Raw genomic sequence first — 18,482 nt, 5'->3', positions numbered from 1 at the left:
CCACGTGCTCTTGCTTTCCAATTACTTTTGTAACATTTGAGGCGTATGAAAGAGACAGCAAGATGGTTGATGAGGATTCGTGTTTGGAATATGTTGTCTAGATCTTCCACCCACTCACTCCTTTTTTCTCGTTTTTACCTCTCTCTCTCTCTCTCTCTCTCTCTCTCTCTCTCTCTCTCTCTCTCTCTCTCTCTCACAAAACTGGCAGAATTGATAAACTCGACAGGAGCTCATTCTTGGCTAATTAATCATACGCATCGTATGGAAATTAGTTGTAACTAGTAAAATTCATATTTCATTCCAGATCGTGGAGATACCACAGCGATGCGAAGCCGACAGCGGGGTTCCACTACAGTACCATGAGAGTCTCCGCTCCACGATATCTTACGAAGACACTATCGACGAAGAACTAAAACGGCACCATCTCGGCCATCACACGAGGCACGAAAAGGGCGTTTTGCGTAGAGGACCCTCCTTCCCTCCAGAGAAACAGAGACAGTACTTTCCCCAAGGGGTCCCGAAGGAAAGAATTAGCGCCTACCAATCGAGAGAGACGTTTCAGACACCGGTAACTCTGAAGGGAGAGTCGAGACCGCATTCTTCCCGTAAGAATAGGGAGGAAAGGGATGGGGAACCCAGGGCAGTAGGGGTAACTTCAGAGAGCTCTGTTCTGGAAGAGAACTCGATTCACCGAATTGTCGACGATGATGCCCCTCCAGACCAAACAGAAAGGGGAGGCGAGCCTCCTACCGAGGGGCAAGGCATCAAGGAAGCTGATGCTGACATCGCGACGAAAAATGAGAATAACAGGATATCGTCTATTTCCGTCGTCAGCATCGAAAGTGCTAGCGACCTTAAAGCCATTGGTCATCCATTCTGCAGGTCAAAGGTAGCCTTCTTATAACATTTAAGAAATTAGATTTACACACATACAAATGCCCGCCCGGACACACAGAGATAAATACACACACACAAACACATATATACATACATACATATATACATATATATATGTATATATATATAAGTATGTGTATGTGTATGTGTGTATATATATAATATATATATGTATATATATAATGTATATGTTTTTTATTTATATATATACATATATATATTTCTAATGAAATCAATGGCATTACTTGCAAAGACTATCTTGTTATTTAGATTTTGAATCTATCTATATTTATTTTTCTCTTCTGGTAAGCTTCTCAGGAATAAAGAAAGATTATTCTTATTTGCTTCCATTTATTTCCCATAGTCGATGGACAGTTTCCTAGTCTAGCAGCTACGAATCAGGACTAAATTACATACTGATATAAACAGCTTTCATTACAACATGTGGACTGAAGAGCTGATCCTAAAATGTAAGCATGACATCACTGTAGTGATGAATTTCTATTGGTCGTCGGGTCTCATTCTCTCGCTACTGGTCTATGTGGCAGCAAGAGCATTTCTGGTGCTCAGTAGGACACACCCTGCGCCGCGGCATGCAACCTAGGCCGTGAGCGAGGGCATAGTTTCCGTCTCTGGCCGAAAGTTTTTATTTCCTCCACTCTTGGTATTTTCACGCCCTTGGTTTCACGCCCTGGCATAAGATGTGTCCTTCCGAGCACTAGCAATGCCCTTGCTGCCCCACAGACTAAGAGCGAGAGAATAAGGCCCGCCGACCAATAGAAATTCGCCACTCCAGTGACGTCATACTTTACGTTTAAGGATTAGTTCTTCACTCCGCATGTTGTAATAAAAACTGTTCATTTCAATTTGTAATTTAGGCCTGAAGACATCACCGACAGGCGAAGAAACGGTCCGTCAACCCTAAGAAGTATATGTTAGCAAACGTGAATAATCTTACTTTATTCCTGAGAAGCTGGCCTGTAGAGAAAATGAAATATAGACAGATTCAAAGTCTAAATAAAAAAAACAGTCTCTGCAAATAAAGCCACTGACTTTAATAGAAATTGCATAGGAGAGAAAATATGCCTAAATAGCATATATATATATATATATATATATATATATATATATATATATATATATATATATATATATATATATATATATATATATATATATACTGTATATATATATATGAAAACATGGTCAGAGGACTGGCATGATTTACAAAGAAACCGACAAATGTCTTCTTCAAAGATACACGAAGTAACTTTGTTTCATCCGAAAAACATCAAACTCAGAGATTTTACCGGTAAATGCAACTCATATACACAGCACATCTTCCACTCCCTCTATCAGGTCTAGAGTTTTCCAGCGTCAGTGTAATTAAGATACTGATTATAAATTCAATATGTTCTTCTTTAAATATTAAAAGTATCGACTTCATTAGTTCGGTATAATAAAACTAGTAACTACAAATATAATAAATACTTATTGTAAATATTTCTTTGTTATTTCTACACAGGAGAAGTTCTTACCACCCGAACTGTACGCACTGGACTCGTGCACTCTTTGCTATTCCTACATCCTAAACAGAGACTTGTTTAGGAATCGATGGAATATATCAGAAGAGAGAGATCGCATTTACGTCTACGGAAATCAGACCTTCTACTACAATATATTTGTCTTGAAGTCACAAAATGACGACAATTTCACTACAGTGAGTATGAAGTTATTATTGTTTTGGTCATTCTTACGATCATCATCATAAACTCAATTTTGATACTGATCATCAGATTTGATGATATGCTCTTGCGAGGTAATATATACCATTCAAACATCGGAACTCTAATGTAAATAAAAAATCAAACGGATTTTTGAAAAAAAAATATGAAGTGTTTATGTCCTATTCGTTATTAGGTAAAAGTAGACAGGCATTGCGTAATTTAAAGTCTAGTCCCAAGGAATTTCTGAAAATTTTCTCTATCTTCTTCATGTGGCTCTTGATGAAAATGGAAATACTCGATATTCCTGAAAATAAAGTCTAATATTGAAGCAAGCGCTGGAAGTTCCGAAACCATCTGATAAAAGTGACTTGGCCTCACGTACTAAAGTTTTTATGATTTCATTCTTGGACACTATATTCCGGTATCAGAAAATTACCAAAATGCTCCCTTATATTTACTGCAATTTATTAGTAAAATGATCAGCTACCAACCATACATTTTTCTTAGTTTATACACATATAGTATTCAAAATTATTATACATTTGGTAGGTGAAGTCTACAAGAATAGACCTTTATGAATGAAAAATCTCAGAAAATAGGTCCGTTTGCCATGATTTGACCTGTCAACTAAAGAAAAAATACGGAACGTTGGGAAAGGTTTGTAATCTTATCCTTCGTTGGCCTTGTGACGATATCTAAATGCAAGAGCGTTAAGAAACATTCTCGCTATTTTAAATATGTGACACTGGCTTACCAAAAAAAAAAAAAAAAAAACATTTCTTTTGACGAGTTTACTGTATAACGGCGATAATGCGAAATATACTAATCTGATGTATTTTAAAAGGAAACAGATGGAACTGAAATGTAGTGTACTGCATTCTAAGCAGGCAAATCCTTTGTGTTTTCAGCTTGATGCCAAGATCACCTCGGAAACACTGTTGGAGAGTTTCGCGGGCGAGGAGGGACGTCAGAAGTGGATAAGCTGCTGTAATGCAGCAGTGGAATGCTGTTCGGAGATGCTGACTCAGACGTGGCCTGATGGTATTGTACCCCAACTCATATTTCATTTGCTCACTTCGTTGCTGTACCTAAACCTGCATTGTGGTGTTATAACAGGATTTCTAAACTTATTTCCTGGTACAGACAATGAGGAGTCAATTTAGATTTAGACATAATTTAGGGCGAGCAGGAGGTGTGTGTGTATATATATATATATATATATATATATATATATATATATATATATATATATATATATATATATATATATATACATATATATATGTATATATATAATTATATATATTATATATAAAATATATATATATATATATATATATATATATATATATATATATATATATATATATATATATATATATGTGTGTATATATATACATATACTGTGTGTGTGTGTCAAAAGGAACTTCTAGTAGCGTTAGTACTGATGTTTGTAAAGTTCAAGTTATTCACTTCGGAGAGCCACAGATCAGTAACCATAGTCGATTGAAGTACCCCAATTTAACTTGCCCAAAACATAAGCCTTTCCTTCCCTTCTCGTGTAAAACTCTGTAACAGATTCACAGTAGTACTATAGGAGCTAACGTCAGTTTAACGGAGGTTAAGTTTAAAGCTTGATGCTAAATTACCTTTTTCTTTTTCCTTACCTGATGCGTTAATGTAAATGTGCAATACCTTATCTATATGTTTACTTTTATCTTCACCGATTGTCCCTCTCTAGGCACCATTTTCTTTGTGATATATCAATATTCTGTCTTGTAGAAGCTTATCTGTTAGTCCATCTAAATGCATCTTTATACATACTAATTAAAATAATCATGCCTCTAGTGTTATTGACAAATAAACGAAATGAAAAGTTAAATACATTAAAGTTTTAAATTATTATTGTTTCGAAAGCTTTTTCCTGCTCACACACAGGACAACTTTATGTTTTTTGACCAGTCCAGTTTTGGTCCCTAATGCCAGTTTTGCATTCACTGTGGGTTCCGTAACAATTTCAGAAAGGACGGAAATGGGGGACTATAAAAAGAAAGGCATAGATTATTATGAAAAAAATCGTATGGTAAAATTTTCCGATTTTACATTTTGCTGGATTCAAGAGAAAAAAATATCTTCATATGTTTATGCATATTCAAAGAAAGCATTTTATTTTCATTTTTGTTGAATGGATATATAAACATCTGTTGTAGGCAGCTTGCTAGTGAGCCCCAGGTACATCTTATTAGCTCGTAAAATTGGAAGAGAAAATATTTTTATTAAAGAAAGTGTACGGGTCATGACTGGAGGAGTCTACATGGTTCATTCACTTATTCCTTTTTCTACCTTAATTCAAATAGCACTTTATTTCTGAAGATCAGATTTTAAAATGGCTTATTAAAAACACTATTTTTAAGTCTACCTCCTTTCCAATCTTTATTGAAGATAACAGGGCGAATTTTTATTGCCTAGTGATTCGTTTAAAACATCTGTAAGGGACAGCATCTACAAAAAATGTAAGGCTAAACCTGTGAGGGTTAATAGAAGCCACATAAAATGAAATGGCAAATATGAATGTGTTTGGTAGGAAATGGAAGCGGCAGACTCATATAGGAATTTAGAAGCAAAAGGTACATATGATGGTGGGAAAGAAGAGCGCAATCAATGAACAGGTAGGGAGGTGGTAATTGTAGCGTGGCAAAAATAGTGGTGTTAAAGAGGACTACCTAGGGTCGCAAAACGTGGAATTGGATTTAACTTTCTTTAGTAAAGTGTTTGTTTTTATTAAGAATTGAAAAAACGTGGAAAATACCGAGATGGTTTTCTTATGTAGGGTATGTTTTTAGGTGGAGAGAGAGAGAGAGAGAGAGAGAGAGAGAGAGAGAGAGAGAGAGAGAGAGAGAGAGAGAGAGAGAGAGAGAATATCTGAATATATTTTGCGGAATTTTTGGAGAGAAGGAGGTTGATGAAAATGGGTAAAACTTATAATCCCTGGGAGGAACTAGGAGAGCAAAATTCCAAAACACCCGGGGCTGACGGAGAGGCACAAATTTAATGTAAGATCAAAAATGCTGACTTCGGATGCAAGACTGGGTTCGGGAAATGAGACTTTAGCATAGGAGTATGAAGCGCTACGACACTTTTGACATCCTTTATAATGTGCTTTGGTGAGAGGGAGGGCGTTATCCTTGATTCAGCGAGCAGATTAATGTAACAGACTTTTATTTTTTTTTATGTCCGATATCACCCTCCTTACACGAAAATATGTTACTGAAAAAAAATAATGAATGTGGTCCACGATGAGAGCCGTTCTTTTTTTTGATGTCGAAAGATTTTCATTCAATACATATAATTTACGATGTACTTTTAGCAAGACTATATATATATATATATATATATATATATATATATATATATATATATATATATATATATATATATATATATATATACATACATACAAACATACATACATACATACATATATATACATATAAATACATATATAATTCATAAGCATCAAGTCACAAATATCGCTAAACTCCAATTCACTATACCTTGGGAATAACTTACACTCATGGGGAATTATAACTGATAACTGTTTCGTCATTAGACGTATTCCACCGCTGCCTGGTTTAAAAACAACGATGTACAACGACATTTGATCACTTAGCCATCAAGAAAAGTAAAAGTTAGAATGGAATCTCCTTTACATATGCCTGTCGTATTCAATTTTTAATTGGTAAGTTTGTTACATGGGTAATCATGAATTTTTGTCACATACTGTACGCTCTAACGTTTCTTATGTTCATAAATATTAAGCTACAAATATCGTTTAATATCCAATTCGCTATACATCGGGAGTAACTTATACCCAGTGGAATTATAATCGATAAGTCATTCGTCACCGGTGGGACTCGAACCACTGTCTGGTTTAGAAACAACGATCTCTGAGCCAGCAAGAAAGTTATAAGTTGAGGTCAAATGTCTCTATATATTGTTGTTTCTAAACCAGGTAGCGGTTGGAATCCCTCAATTATAATTCCCCTTGAGTTTAAGTTATTCATGAGGTAGTGGATATTAAAAGATATTTGTAGCTTAATACATGTGAATCATAGAGAATCTGAGATTATTCCACATTAAAATGATGTCCGTTTACTTTTAATCTAGTCTGCACAGCAAATGCTAATTGGCCATACTTGAAAAAAAAATGTTTTCAAATAAATGGTTTACAACATTACTTTAGTACCCCGATTCAAGAAATAATATCAATAGTACTACTGTCCTGTTCATCAGGAGACTGACCACTCTGTAATGCTTTCCCTGCACTGAAGCCACATAACTTTCATCTGCCATTAAATCACTTTCATCTGCCGTTATATCACTTTCATCTGCGGTTATATCACTGTTACTATACTCCCAGCGGGAGGAAGCTCGGATACAGACACTGTGCAGCCCAATTTCCCAAAATCCAAAATTCCCAACATAAAGAACTAGAAATCAAGTAAGTAACCTGAGCCTTTACTCTGAGGGAAGGAATGTGTGGATGATAAAGTATTTTTACTATATTAAACTAGTAACTTTGCTGGTTAAAATACTTCAAGTTAAAGACATTTATAAAGTTAAGTAACTGTTTGTTATTGTTGCCTTCAAGTCTACTTTTTGCAATTTTACAATACATTCTTGTCATATATTTGTCTCCTGATTCAACATGTTTAAGAAGTTCAGTTTGGTACAAAAACTATACACTTTGCATCCTGCAGTCTTTGCAACTAACTGTGTGGCTCATCCATGGTAACTTTAAGTACTTAACAAAGTGTTGTTATTTTGAAGTTGCACGCACACTATTAATATTTCAGTGAATAACATATTATTGTTGGTGTGTATGAAGAACACTGTGAGTGCTCTATCATGCGTGATGAACCAGCAAGTGAAAAAATAAACTGCCGGATTTTTCACCAGGTTAACAGGTTCATGAGTGTGAAAAGCGTGATATTAATGTGTGCATCAAAGAAATATTCGGATGAGAACTGATTAGTGGTCTTGATTTAGAATTATCATCTAAAGACTAACAATAAATACATTGGTTGCACAAGGCACCTCAAGGATATCTCATTTGCAAGTAAAATAAGCAATGCCTGCGTCATTGCTGTTCATTTTCATTCTAATTTTGCTTACTGATTTGTCATTTGTTTTGAGGGGATTTAACTGCACGCATGCAAAAATTCTTCGTTTTTTCATAAAATTTTCATATACATGCTCCTTTCCAATTGCTATTTTTATTTGTTTTTTAACTTCAGCTCTAATTGGAACTCCTTGCCAAATTTTTAAAGTGCCTCTTTATAACAAACATTCTTCTATTTATTACTCTTAGTGGCGAAAAATTCAAAGAAAATACAAAGCTTTTCCACACATGAAAAAAACATCAGAGTAAAAAATAAAAATCAGAAATAGAAAAAAAGGTAAAGCATCGAGACGGCAGAAAAAAAAAAAATCTTCCCAAAAGGTTCTCACTCCAGAAGAAAGTGATCTCCCCTGAGAGACGGCAGGTGTAACCTCAGAAAGTAATCTGAGAAAGCGAAAGGAGGTGATACTGAAACACCTTGCTCAGGGTGAAAGGAGGATCGCTCTGGTTCTTGGAAAACTGTACCAGAGCTGTACAATACGAGATGATGATCTTGTTTCCCTGTACACGTTTGTTTCTTGCGTGTTATTACTGCACAGGATGTATATGGTGGGTCGTGCATCTGCCTGGGTCTGGTATTAACTAAAGTAAGACAGCTATCCCTAGATAACTACAGTTTTCCCCCTTATATCCTTCTTCCTGCTTCATATTGAACTACCCTTACTGATACAGCCACAGAACAAATTATCCAGTCTTAGTATTCCTTGTATAGGAGGCTGCAAGTTCTTCGACTATATATATATATATATATATATATATATATATATATATATATATATATATATATATATATATATATATATATATATATATATATATATATATACATACATATACGTATATATAATCAGCCATATATGAAAAAAATCAATGGAGTGGCATGTGCCAAAATGTAAACCTGTTTATGAGACCAGAAAACAAATTACCTTGATTGGCCTAATAATGCATTTTGCCCGCTATTGAGGATTTACAAGAGATTCATGAAGTTTGTTCAGCCAAAAGGTCAAATTCAAAAGTAAAGCAACTTTAATTTTTTCATTTCCTTTGGGTAGCTAAATCTGTTAAATGAGTTAACCTAATATGGTCTGCAAAGCAATAATCTTAATTATGAGACAGAATTCTGCTGCATCTAGATGCATCCTTTTTAGTTTTCTGTAAAAGAAAACTATTGTGCCGGCTTCGTCAGTCCGTCCGCACTTTTTCTGGCCGCCCTCAGATCTTAAAAACTATTTGAGGCTAAAGGGCTGCAAACTGGTATGTTGATCATCCACCCTCCAATCATCAAACATAACAAATTTCAGCCATCTACCTCAGTAGCTTTTATTTTATTTAAGGTTAAAGTTAGCCATAATCGTGCTTCTGGCAACGATATAGGTTAGGCCACCACCGGGCCGTGGTTGGTTTCATGGGCCGCGGCTCAAACTGCATTATACCCGAAGCCTTCATTATACGCTGTAGCGGCTGTATAGAAAACTCGATTGCGACGAAGAAACTTCGGTGCATTTCTTACTTGTTTATATTTTTATTTGACTTTCATTTATTTTTATATACAAAAATATTTGTAACGTACCACCTTTCCCGTTAAATCCCACTAGAATATTTCCACTGTAAAATCTTTCTCCTTTATGAATAAAAGGATATCTCTACTTTGAAATCCTTTCCTTTGTCAATAAGACAAAAGTAGATTCCTTAAACAATTTTGTTTCTATTTTTTATATATGTATATATATATATATATACTTATATATATATTATATATATTTATATTTATATGTACACAATTTTTTTCATTATTTCATATCCAGATATTCATGCTTTTCCCACATATTTTTCCAGGTTACTGTCCGCCAACATGGGATGGCTGGCAGTGCTGGCCATCATCTCTACCATCAACCGTTGTGCAAAGAGCCTGTCCCTCTTACAGCTATTTTGGGAAACCAGCCTCTTGCTCTAGTAAGCTCCCCCCCCTTCTCTGACGTCATTGTTGACGAATGAATGTAAGCTTGGACTGGTAATGATCCCTCCAACTGAGTCAGAACAGCTGCTCCTGGCAACCAGTGAGGAGGATTCAGTGAAGACAAATTAGATTTCCTGTTTTCACCTGGACCTCTTCATAGCCATCCATGCACAGCAGTTTAGTTCTTGGATTAAGGAACTTTTCTTTATCAAATAGTGGTAGTAGGAAATTGATATGCTTTGCCTGTGAAGATTGTATAGGATCAACGTAGGCAGACTGACATGTGACCCTCTGTTTTTATTTCTAATATCTTAGTTCATTTCAGCACATTAAATAGCTTTCTCATCCTTGCTATTTCATTAATTTTAAGCCAAAAGGATAACTAACTTTTATGGCTGGCGCATAAAAACAAAAGGTCGTGTGCATCATGCTTCCATCAAACTTCATTTGATAGTAAATCCACGCTCTATTTTAAATCCACTCTCGCGATTGCCCTACGTATTTGGAAGGATATTTCTACTTTAACAGAAACTTTTATTTTTGTTTTTAATAGCTGTGTATCAGCTAAAGGAACTAGATTGCTTGTTATACGGCCTCTGCATTTGGATGAAAGATAAGAAATTGACCATTGTCATAAAGTTAAAAGTATGATTCTGTGTTACATAGCTTACGTCGAAAATGTTTTAAAACGAACGTTGAATCCTGTAATTAAAGCGAAGATGTATGAAAAATTGGAGTGGAATGTCTGGAGGAAAGTTCATTGAAAGGACTAAGCGGATTACTTCGCTCTTTTCAAAGCCTTTAAACACGACAACTATTGCTTTTTCATCGTTTTTCTTTTTCCTTTTCATAACGGAATTATGACAGCAAAAATTTTATAGATCCAAAATTTCATGTACATAACTTTTCTATTTTTCTCTTAATCACATTAGCAACCAATTGGACAAGAGGAACGCATTTAACGAACTTGCTGATACTTTTATTATTGCGCTTAATATTTGACCGTCATATTTTCCCTGAGTATAAATACATTAATAATCCTTTCTGTTTTGTACCCAGGAACAAAACAGTTCAAATGAATGCTAAGGATTTTATTTTTTTATTATATTTTTAAAACTTTTCCTCGCTTTCCTATTCTGGACAAAACCCTCAAATACCTGCACCGGGAGCTCTAACATAATTTTTAATTCACACGTATTCAAAATTTACAAATCGCTCATTTATTCATAACGGAGTAGCTTTCCGCTACGGTTCGTATTTTCCTCATTAAACGTCCCATTGAAGTTATTAATGAGGTAACAGTTTTTTTTATACATTCTGTCTCTGGAGGATTGTTATACTTTAAGTGAAAGATCTTATACTGAGGCGTCCGAGTCGGGCATGGCCGCTAAAATACTGTACGTAGAGCTCGGGCTATTGTAAGAAAAGTATTTTATGGGTTTGTTCTTGAGTGATGAAAAACGGCCTCTTATGAAGATACTAGATAAGACTATCGTGAATTCTGGATCCTTGAGGGACTAGTATGAAAATCTAATTACGCTATAAGTCAGAGTTTGTGGTTTCCGTATATTTCATATGCGAGTTTAACCCTTGGTGTTTCCGTTTTTATCCAGAAATGGCCACAAAGAAGTGTGAGGCCGACGGGCACTGGTACCGTCGGGGGGTATACGAATGGAGCAACTACTCCTCCTGCAGTGTTGCTCAGAATATCATCCGTCGACTCTACGTTCATACGGCTGCTTATAGCATCTCCGTAGCGGCTCTTCTGCCGGCCCTTTGCATCTTTTTTGCATACAAGTTAGTTCTTTACAAACTAATGTTACAATTATTGCTGTGTGGAGTCTATGCTAAACGAAATGAATGGGTTACTTGTTACAAAGCATGACAAGAATGTTTTCCATTGCCTGAAAATACACCACTCTTTTTCTTTGTATTCTAGTATATATATATGTATATGTATATATATATATATATATATATATATATATATATATATATATATATATACTATATACATATACACACACATATATATATATATATACATGTATATATATATATATATATATAAATATAAATATATATATATATATATATATATATATATATATATATATATATATATATATATATATATATATATATATATATATAATGTGTGTGTGCAGAGAGAGAGAGAGAGAGAGAGAGAGAGAGAGAGAGAGAGAGAGAGAGAGAGAGAGAGAGAGAGGTAACTTACAAAGGTTTTTCACCTATGATTAATCTAATTTTACCCTTCGTGCTTTCCATAACCCAGGCAACTTCGAGTTCATCGAATCACTCTGCACAAACACCTGTTCATCAGCCTCCTGATTGAAGCCATCGGGAATATCATTCTAAAGTTGATTCAGCTCCATGTAAATGATCTCATTCAAGAGGTAAGGTTTTTTTTGCTCCGTATTCACGATTGTCGTTGTGCGTTTTCTGCATCCTAAAGTGAAGGTATGGAGATGTTCTCCATGATACTGTGATTATGAATAAGCCTTCAAAAGTGTCTTAAGAAAATCATTTCAGTGTTATTATGGATATCTTTCATTTTTCTTTCGTTCTTTCTTGTTTTCTCTATGATGGAACTGCTACTTCTTAAAATACTTTGCGGTACGAATTATACGCAGAGGGTCCCTATATCTTCGAAGTGGGCCTAAACAAGGAGGTTAATTTATATAAGTGAACTCCTCATACTGACATTTTAATCTGATATTTTTCGAAATTATTGTAGCAAAAAAAAAAAAAAAAAAAAAAAAAAAAAAAAAAAAAAAGGATTTAAAAGGTCAAGTCTTTTTGCATAATTTTATGCGGTCGTCGATTTTTGACATTCAGTTCTACGGGAAGAGTAACCAAATGTACACATATAGATTACAGGATTATTAATAATAAAAAAGGAATGTACCAGAAAAGTACAAATAACTGCTTAGAGGGGGTGGGGGAGACTCCTATGGATATTAAATTCGGTAGTGCAAAGAAGTGGAAAATTAGTGGAAACATCCAAACATTAAATATTTCTTAGATTACAAAATGTGACAGGGGGTCCCTGGCCCAACGCAAAAACTGTAACAGTGCAGCGGTAGAGTTTGCAATTTAATTAATGATTTCTCAGTGGAAAATTTCACAGAATTGGATTGGCAACAATACTGAAAACGAGATACTGAATTTTAATATGAGTATAGTAATTGACGACACATTGCGAAGACAAAAAAGGTAGAATACTATTTCGAATTAAGGTACTCAACTTGGTCAAACTGCATGCTTTCCGTTCAGATTAGTTTAGAGTGTGCTGAAAGCAGTGTATTTTGAGAAGGAAAATATATGAGAGATAATGAATGATGATCGAATGTTAAAGAATGGATGGGGAGCGATTGGAAAAAGTGCTTCAGAAATGAAGTAAAATGAAGTAACTGATGAAAGGGGATAGAGACAATGTATAAAGCAAAACGAACAATGTTTGAAATGATTAATCGTTATAACATTTACGATAAGATGCGTTTAAAAAGAAGTAAAACTGCATTTAGGGAGTTTAATTAAGGAAACCTTATTCCAAACACTACATCTGAAAAAGATCAGTAAAACTTAATAAGACAGTATTTCAGACTTTACCTTCAAACGAGCATTTGTCGATCTGATTGGAGAACGTATCTGTGGAATGAGAGGAAAAAATCTTCTTTTACAAAACGTGCTGATAGCCAACTATAAAAAGAGCTTGAAACCTAAATTTTAGTACTGCAAACAAAGAAAACAAAAAAGGTGAGAAACTAAGAAACCAAGAATATCTTACATCTGCATATGGCACTGTGGAGCATTTATGTTGCACAACTCCTAAGCAGTTTTATCACTTTTTAAATGCTAGTGGCTGGTGTCTTGCACGTTTTTGCGAAGAATGTTGTCCATTTGAGTTTCCTCAAGGACACAGCGATGTATGTGGGTGAAAGCAAAGGTTTTCCTTTCCTGTAATTATTTTTTTTGAAGAATTCAAATCTAATGCAGTAAACCTGGGGATGCCTCCTCTCTACTTTTCACTTAGCCTATTTTTTTGTTTTTTAGGGTGGGGGACAGGTGCATGAAGTTGCAGTCGATTTTTTGTCTTTAGGTAATATTTCAGTCTCTTCGCCATACTAATATTTCCCATTGCTAATCTGAAAAAGAAAATCCCCTAATAATCCAGTTCGATGAATGCTTCTTTACTTTACTAGCAAGCTTAGTATTTTCTATTTGTTTTGCGTCTTTCAGGGGCTATTGCATTTTTTAAAAGTCTAACATATATATATATATATATATATATATATATATATATATATATATATATATATATATATGTATGTATATATATTTTATACACATGTATGTATATAAGTATATATTGTGTATATATCAAATACAAGAGAGCCCATAGCAACGTCAAAATGTGGAAAATAAAGGCTATATTTCAGAGACCAAATAGTGAATGAGAAAAAGTTACAGGAAAGCAGTATTTATATCAAAAGATCCATAGGTCAGCAGTCAAGTCACTCCAGTTGACAACTTCTCTTTAATCTTCTTAATCGATGGTTGGAGGAAGATTTTAACTATAATATCTGAATCTTTTTCCTCAGAATCCTTCATGGTGTATTGCCCTCAACTTACTAAGGAGGTATGCCAACCTGACTAATTACATGTGGTATTTTTGTGAAGGATATTATCTCCACAAGCTCCTTGCAAGTGCCTTCGCAGAACAAAACAACCTCATTACCTTTTATATCATCGGCTGGGGTAAGTAAAGATGGTATTCCTTGAGTCTCCATATCTTGAAACTATACTATATATATATATATATATATATATATATATATATATATATATATATATATATATATTATATATATATATATATATATATATATATATATATATATATATATATATATATATATATATATATATATATATATATATATATATATACATATATACACAATCACTTTTTTGAGCATCAATGAATTTTTGTGAAATCGCAATTTCGACAGATAATATTATTAATCAGTCACGCGTCCACTGCTCTCAATTTGCGGTTTCTTATTGGCAGTGCTTCCCCTGATCCCACTCTCCATCTACGCCATATTCCGAGCAATAGGGTCTCACAACTCCCACTGCTGGCTCGTCCCGCTGGAACTGGACTGGATCATCAACTTCCCTCCCCTTCTGGCTCTTGTAGTAAGGATTATTATTATTATTATTATTATTATTATTATTATTATTATTATTATTATTATTGGTGAAGAAATCCAGATTGGCGTATATGTAAATATAATTAATAATTAGAAATATATATATATATATATATATATATATATATATATATATATATATATATATATATATATATATATATAATATATACATATATACATATATATATATATATATAATTTATATACTGTATATGTATTTACACCATTTTCGTGACTCGTGCTAATATGAGATTATTATTATTATTATTATTATTATTATTATTATTATTATTATTATTATTATTAGTCAAGGTGACCAAGTATTCATTTCGAACAACTGTAAGCCATTAATACTAAAAATAAACTTCAGCAGTTAGAATATATCATTGATGGAAAAATAGGTAAAACAAAAATTAAATTGAATAAGAATAAAGATTAATAAATACCATTAAAAAATTATAATATACATATAAACCATCAGAAGCTTGAAAACGAAGTTAAGACGTCATTATAAACTAATTCTTAAATACTGCTTGATTCGGTTAAAAGTGAGACACCAATGAACATACATTTGCCACTTTCACTAGATATGATGCTTTTTTCCATGACAGCAGGTCTTTAAAATAGGCTATATTTATGTTTTAAACTTTATATTTAAAATATTTATTTATTAATCTGGATAAAATTAAAACCGTGTTCACAGCGTTGACCTTTGTTAATCTTATTGCTCTATTCTTTTGACTTAATCCGATATGCTTTTAACATTACAGGAAAATATAAAAAGTTTTATGGAAAGCGCCAATCAAATCATCTCCTTAATTTACCTTCCAGCGAATAATATTAAAATACCGCTCACACGTGCTTTTCATGATGATGTAGGCATAAGGTTGTGTAACTTAAACGAAATGCATCTAAAGGAATTTTTCACGTACATTTTTTTATATTTCTTGACTATCAGGATTATGTTGCGCTCCTTGATTATTTCCTTCCACAGGTAAACGTCGTTTTCCTCGTCAACATCATACGCATTCTGGTGAATAAAGTCCGGGCTTCTAACAGCAATGAACCGAGTCAATACAGGTAAAGAGTTATGATGTACTTTCTGCCCATTTGACAACTGCCATTAGGTACATACCCTAAACCCCTCAATTATATTCAACACAGATGAAATTAAATGAAGATTAATGAGAAAAGTCTACCTGGAATGAGACATGTTACCGACTATTAAGTCAGACTTAAAGTTTTAATATTTTTACTTGATCAAATTATTTGAAGCTGTACTTAGTTTAAATATTAATTAATGAACCGTGGTGAGCAGGAAATTTACATGTGATCAGCATGGCGGTCGTAAAACTGGCGTAAAAGGACGGAATTAATTAGCGGAGTCAGAATGAGTAACTGGCGCATCACAAATCTATTGCAATCTTTCCCTATTGTTTTCGATATTCCACTGCCAATGTACGTTGTAACTAAATATATTGACTAATCACTATGGTGACTGGGAAAACAGTTTATAATCAAATTAATCACACAATTAATCAGTCCATAATAACCAATCACTGTATATAATGAGTAATGATGTTTATTTCGAATAGAGCAAATACAAATACATTTCTGCTGAAATACAAAGACACGGCTATCTGTTACAGGTGCTTTTTACCCGATGTTACAGGGAACACTTAATAAGTACAAAATAGACAGAAAACTGACTTTAGAAGCAGATCATGTTAAGGGGTGGGCCGTCCCTACTAATAAAGTAATCTTGACTGATATTTATTCGTCGAAATTGATCTTGTACAGGCTCGAGACCTAAGAAGCCTGGTAAGAGCAGCAATGGGTAACAATGAGACCCAGGACCCGAAATTGGAGAGTATTTCTGAGATGAAGGGAAAGAAGGTGATAAACTGTTAGCTGACTGGGAAAAAAATAGCCGTGGGTTTGCTGCGTGTTACTGAGAAGGTCCCTGTGTGTCGTTTATAAAGAAAAAACCTCTCTACGACAGACAATACCAATGAAAATGCAAACGGCACACTTACGTTAACTGAGTTTAACTACAACACAAGTTCAAACTTGGATGTGTGTCTGCGGAACATTTTTTTTTATCCTGATAACCGCCTGTATTTTAAAAATGAAGATTCACTACTAAAGTTTGTCGGGTACTATGACTTTGAATTACAAATGGGAGGCTTGGGAATACTTCAATCAGTAAAATAACGCTACGGAACTTTGTTGAGTGACTTGATGTAGTTCTTTGCTCGTCTAACTTGGCAATTAGTTGCTGTGATTCCCTTTGATCCCTTTGAAGACTTCGTTCTCTTTTCTTTGAGTGGATTTAAATAATTTTTTTTAGCAAATCTAATAAAAATAACCAAAATATTTTTCAACTGTTATTTCTAAGACCAAACTTTATCGTTTTGAATGTTGTTTATTGCTTAAATAATAAATCTTACGTCGTTGATATTACTCTTTTGTAGTTGGTAATATTTCGTTGCGGAATGACAATTTGAGATTTTCCGAATCATGAGAGCATTAGAAGCCTGAAGATTTGTGTCTACTTATTAGGTTAGAACAGTTAGATGAAGAATAAAAACAAGGGTATATATTTTCCACCGCTATTACAAAAAAAGAGTAAAAAGTTATTTCTCGAGAGCTCCTCTTCAAATCAACGCCCATATATGAGGATGTAAAGGACGTCTACATAACTTCTGTTTGGTAAAAGTTAACGCAGGGAGATTAAGGAAGGCGCAGGACGAAACGATATTAAAGTTGGGAGGAAAACGATCAATGTTGGTATGCAGAAAAAAGATGGCGTACGGCATTTAGTAGAAATAAATGTTCAATGGTTAATAGTGAAAAAAAAAACAGATAACCATGCTCTCTGACTTCAAACCTAATATCTTCTGAATTGTGTAAAAACTCATTTATCCTCTGTAACAAAATTTCTAAAAGAAAGAACCTATTTATCCGTTATTGTAGAATAGATGACGCCTACAAACACGCATGACATAACTGCAGAACACACAAGCTTCTCAAAAGGCTCGTGGACACTTAACCCGACATTATAATCGTTCACTGCTTAATCTACTGTTTCATATAATGGCTTTAAAAAAACTCACCAAACCATTACTCCAATATTTTGCATGGCCTGTTCCCCCTACCGCCCCCGTTAAATCTACCATCTTTCATTCTCGCTGCCTGACTAAAACTTTCAACAGAAAACTCTATCAAACATTACTGAATTCACCGTTTTCACGTCTCTGCAACCCATGCTTTTCAAGAATTTCCATCCTAATTATATAATAAACAATATAAGCAGGCTGCATATTTCCTCGACAGCTTCTACTGTACCCTTTCTTCCTAGAAATTTGTAAACTAATTAGCCTTGATTAAGTACGCCTGATAGCCTGCTAACTAACCCAATTCAAATCTCTCACGCTACAGCACTTTTTGGTTGTGATTTGACAGGAAAGCCGTTCGGG

The 18,482-nt window shown here is 34.1% G+C and overlaps 2 protein-coding genes across 5 annotated transcripts in view; one reads left to right on the top strand and one right to left on the bottom strand.

The window, feature by feature from the left end:
* The window catches only part of LOC136829302 (uncharacterized), a 516,924-nt gene that overhangs the window by 369,443 nt on the left and 128,999 nt on the right, over positions 1-18,482 (bottom strand). For 2 of the 3 annotated variants that reach the window (XR_010850349.1, XM_067087659.1), the window contains exon 3: positions 13,397-13,435. The exons of the other annotated variant lie outside the window; for it this stretch is intronic. The gene's annotated coding sequence lies outside the window, so the exon portion shown is untranslated. The remainder of the gene's footprint in view (positions 1-13,396; positions 13,436-18,482) is intronic. 3 annotated transcript variants of the gene reach the window in all.
* Positions 1-18,482, top strand: part of LOC136829298 (uncharacterized) — a 135,893-nt gene that overhangs the window by 105,405 nt on the left and 12,006 nt on the right. For both annotated transcript variants that reach the window (XR_010850348.1, XM_067087643.1), the window contains exons 3-12: positions 305-889; positions 2,423-2,617; positions 3,533-3,665; positions 9,643-9,759; positions 11,377-11,560; positions 12,060-12,180; positions 14,389-14,545; positions 14,859-14,986; positions 15,998-16,083; positions 18,469-18,482. The exon at positions 18,469-18,482 is cut by the window's right edge and continues 167 nt beyond it. Coding sequence is in view for 1 of the 2 variants with exons in the window: in XM_067087643.1 (XP_066943744.1) it covers positions 305-889; positions 2,423-2,617; positions 3,533-3,665; positions 9,643-9,759; positions 11,377-11,560; positions 12,060-12,180; positions 14,389-14,545; positions 14,859-14,986; positions 15,998-16,083; positions 18,469-18,482 (1,720 nt within the window). In the remaining variant the exon portion in view is untranslated. The remainder of the gene's footprint in view (positions 1-304; positions 890-2,422; positions 2,618-3,532; positions 3,666-9,642; positions 9,760-11,376; positions 11,561-12,059; positions 12,181-14,388; positions 14,546-14,858; positions 14,987-15,997; positions 16,084-18,468) is intronic.

Source organism: Macrobrachium rosenbergii, chromosome 44 (genome assembly GCF_040412425.1).
Source record: "Macrobrachium rosenbergii isolate ZJJX-2024 chromosome 44, ASM4041242v1, whole genome shotgun sequence".
Lineage (NCBI taxonomy): Eukaryota > Metazoa > Arthropoda > Malacostraca > Decapoda > Palaemonidae > Macrobrachium > Macrobrachium rosenbergii.
This window is presented reverse-complemented; position numbering and strand designations above follow the sequence as displayed.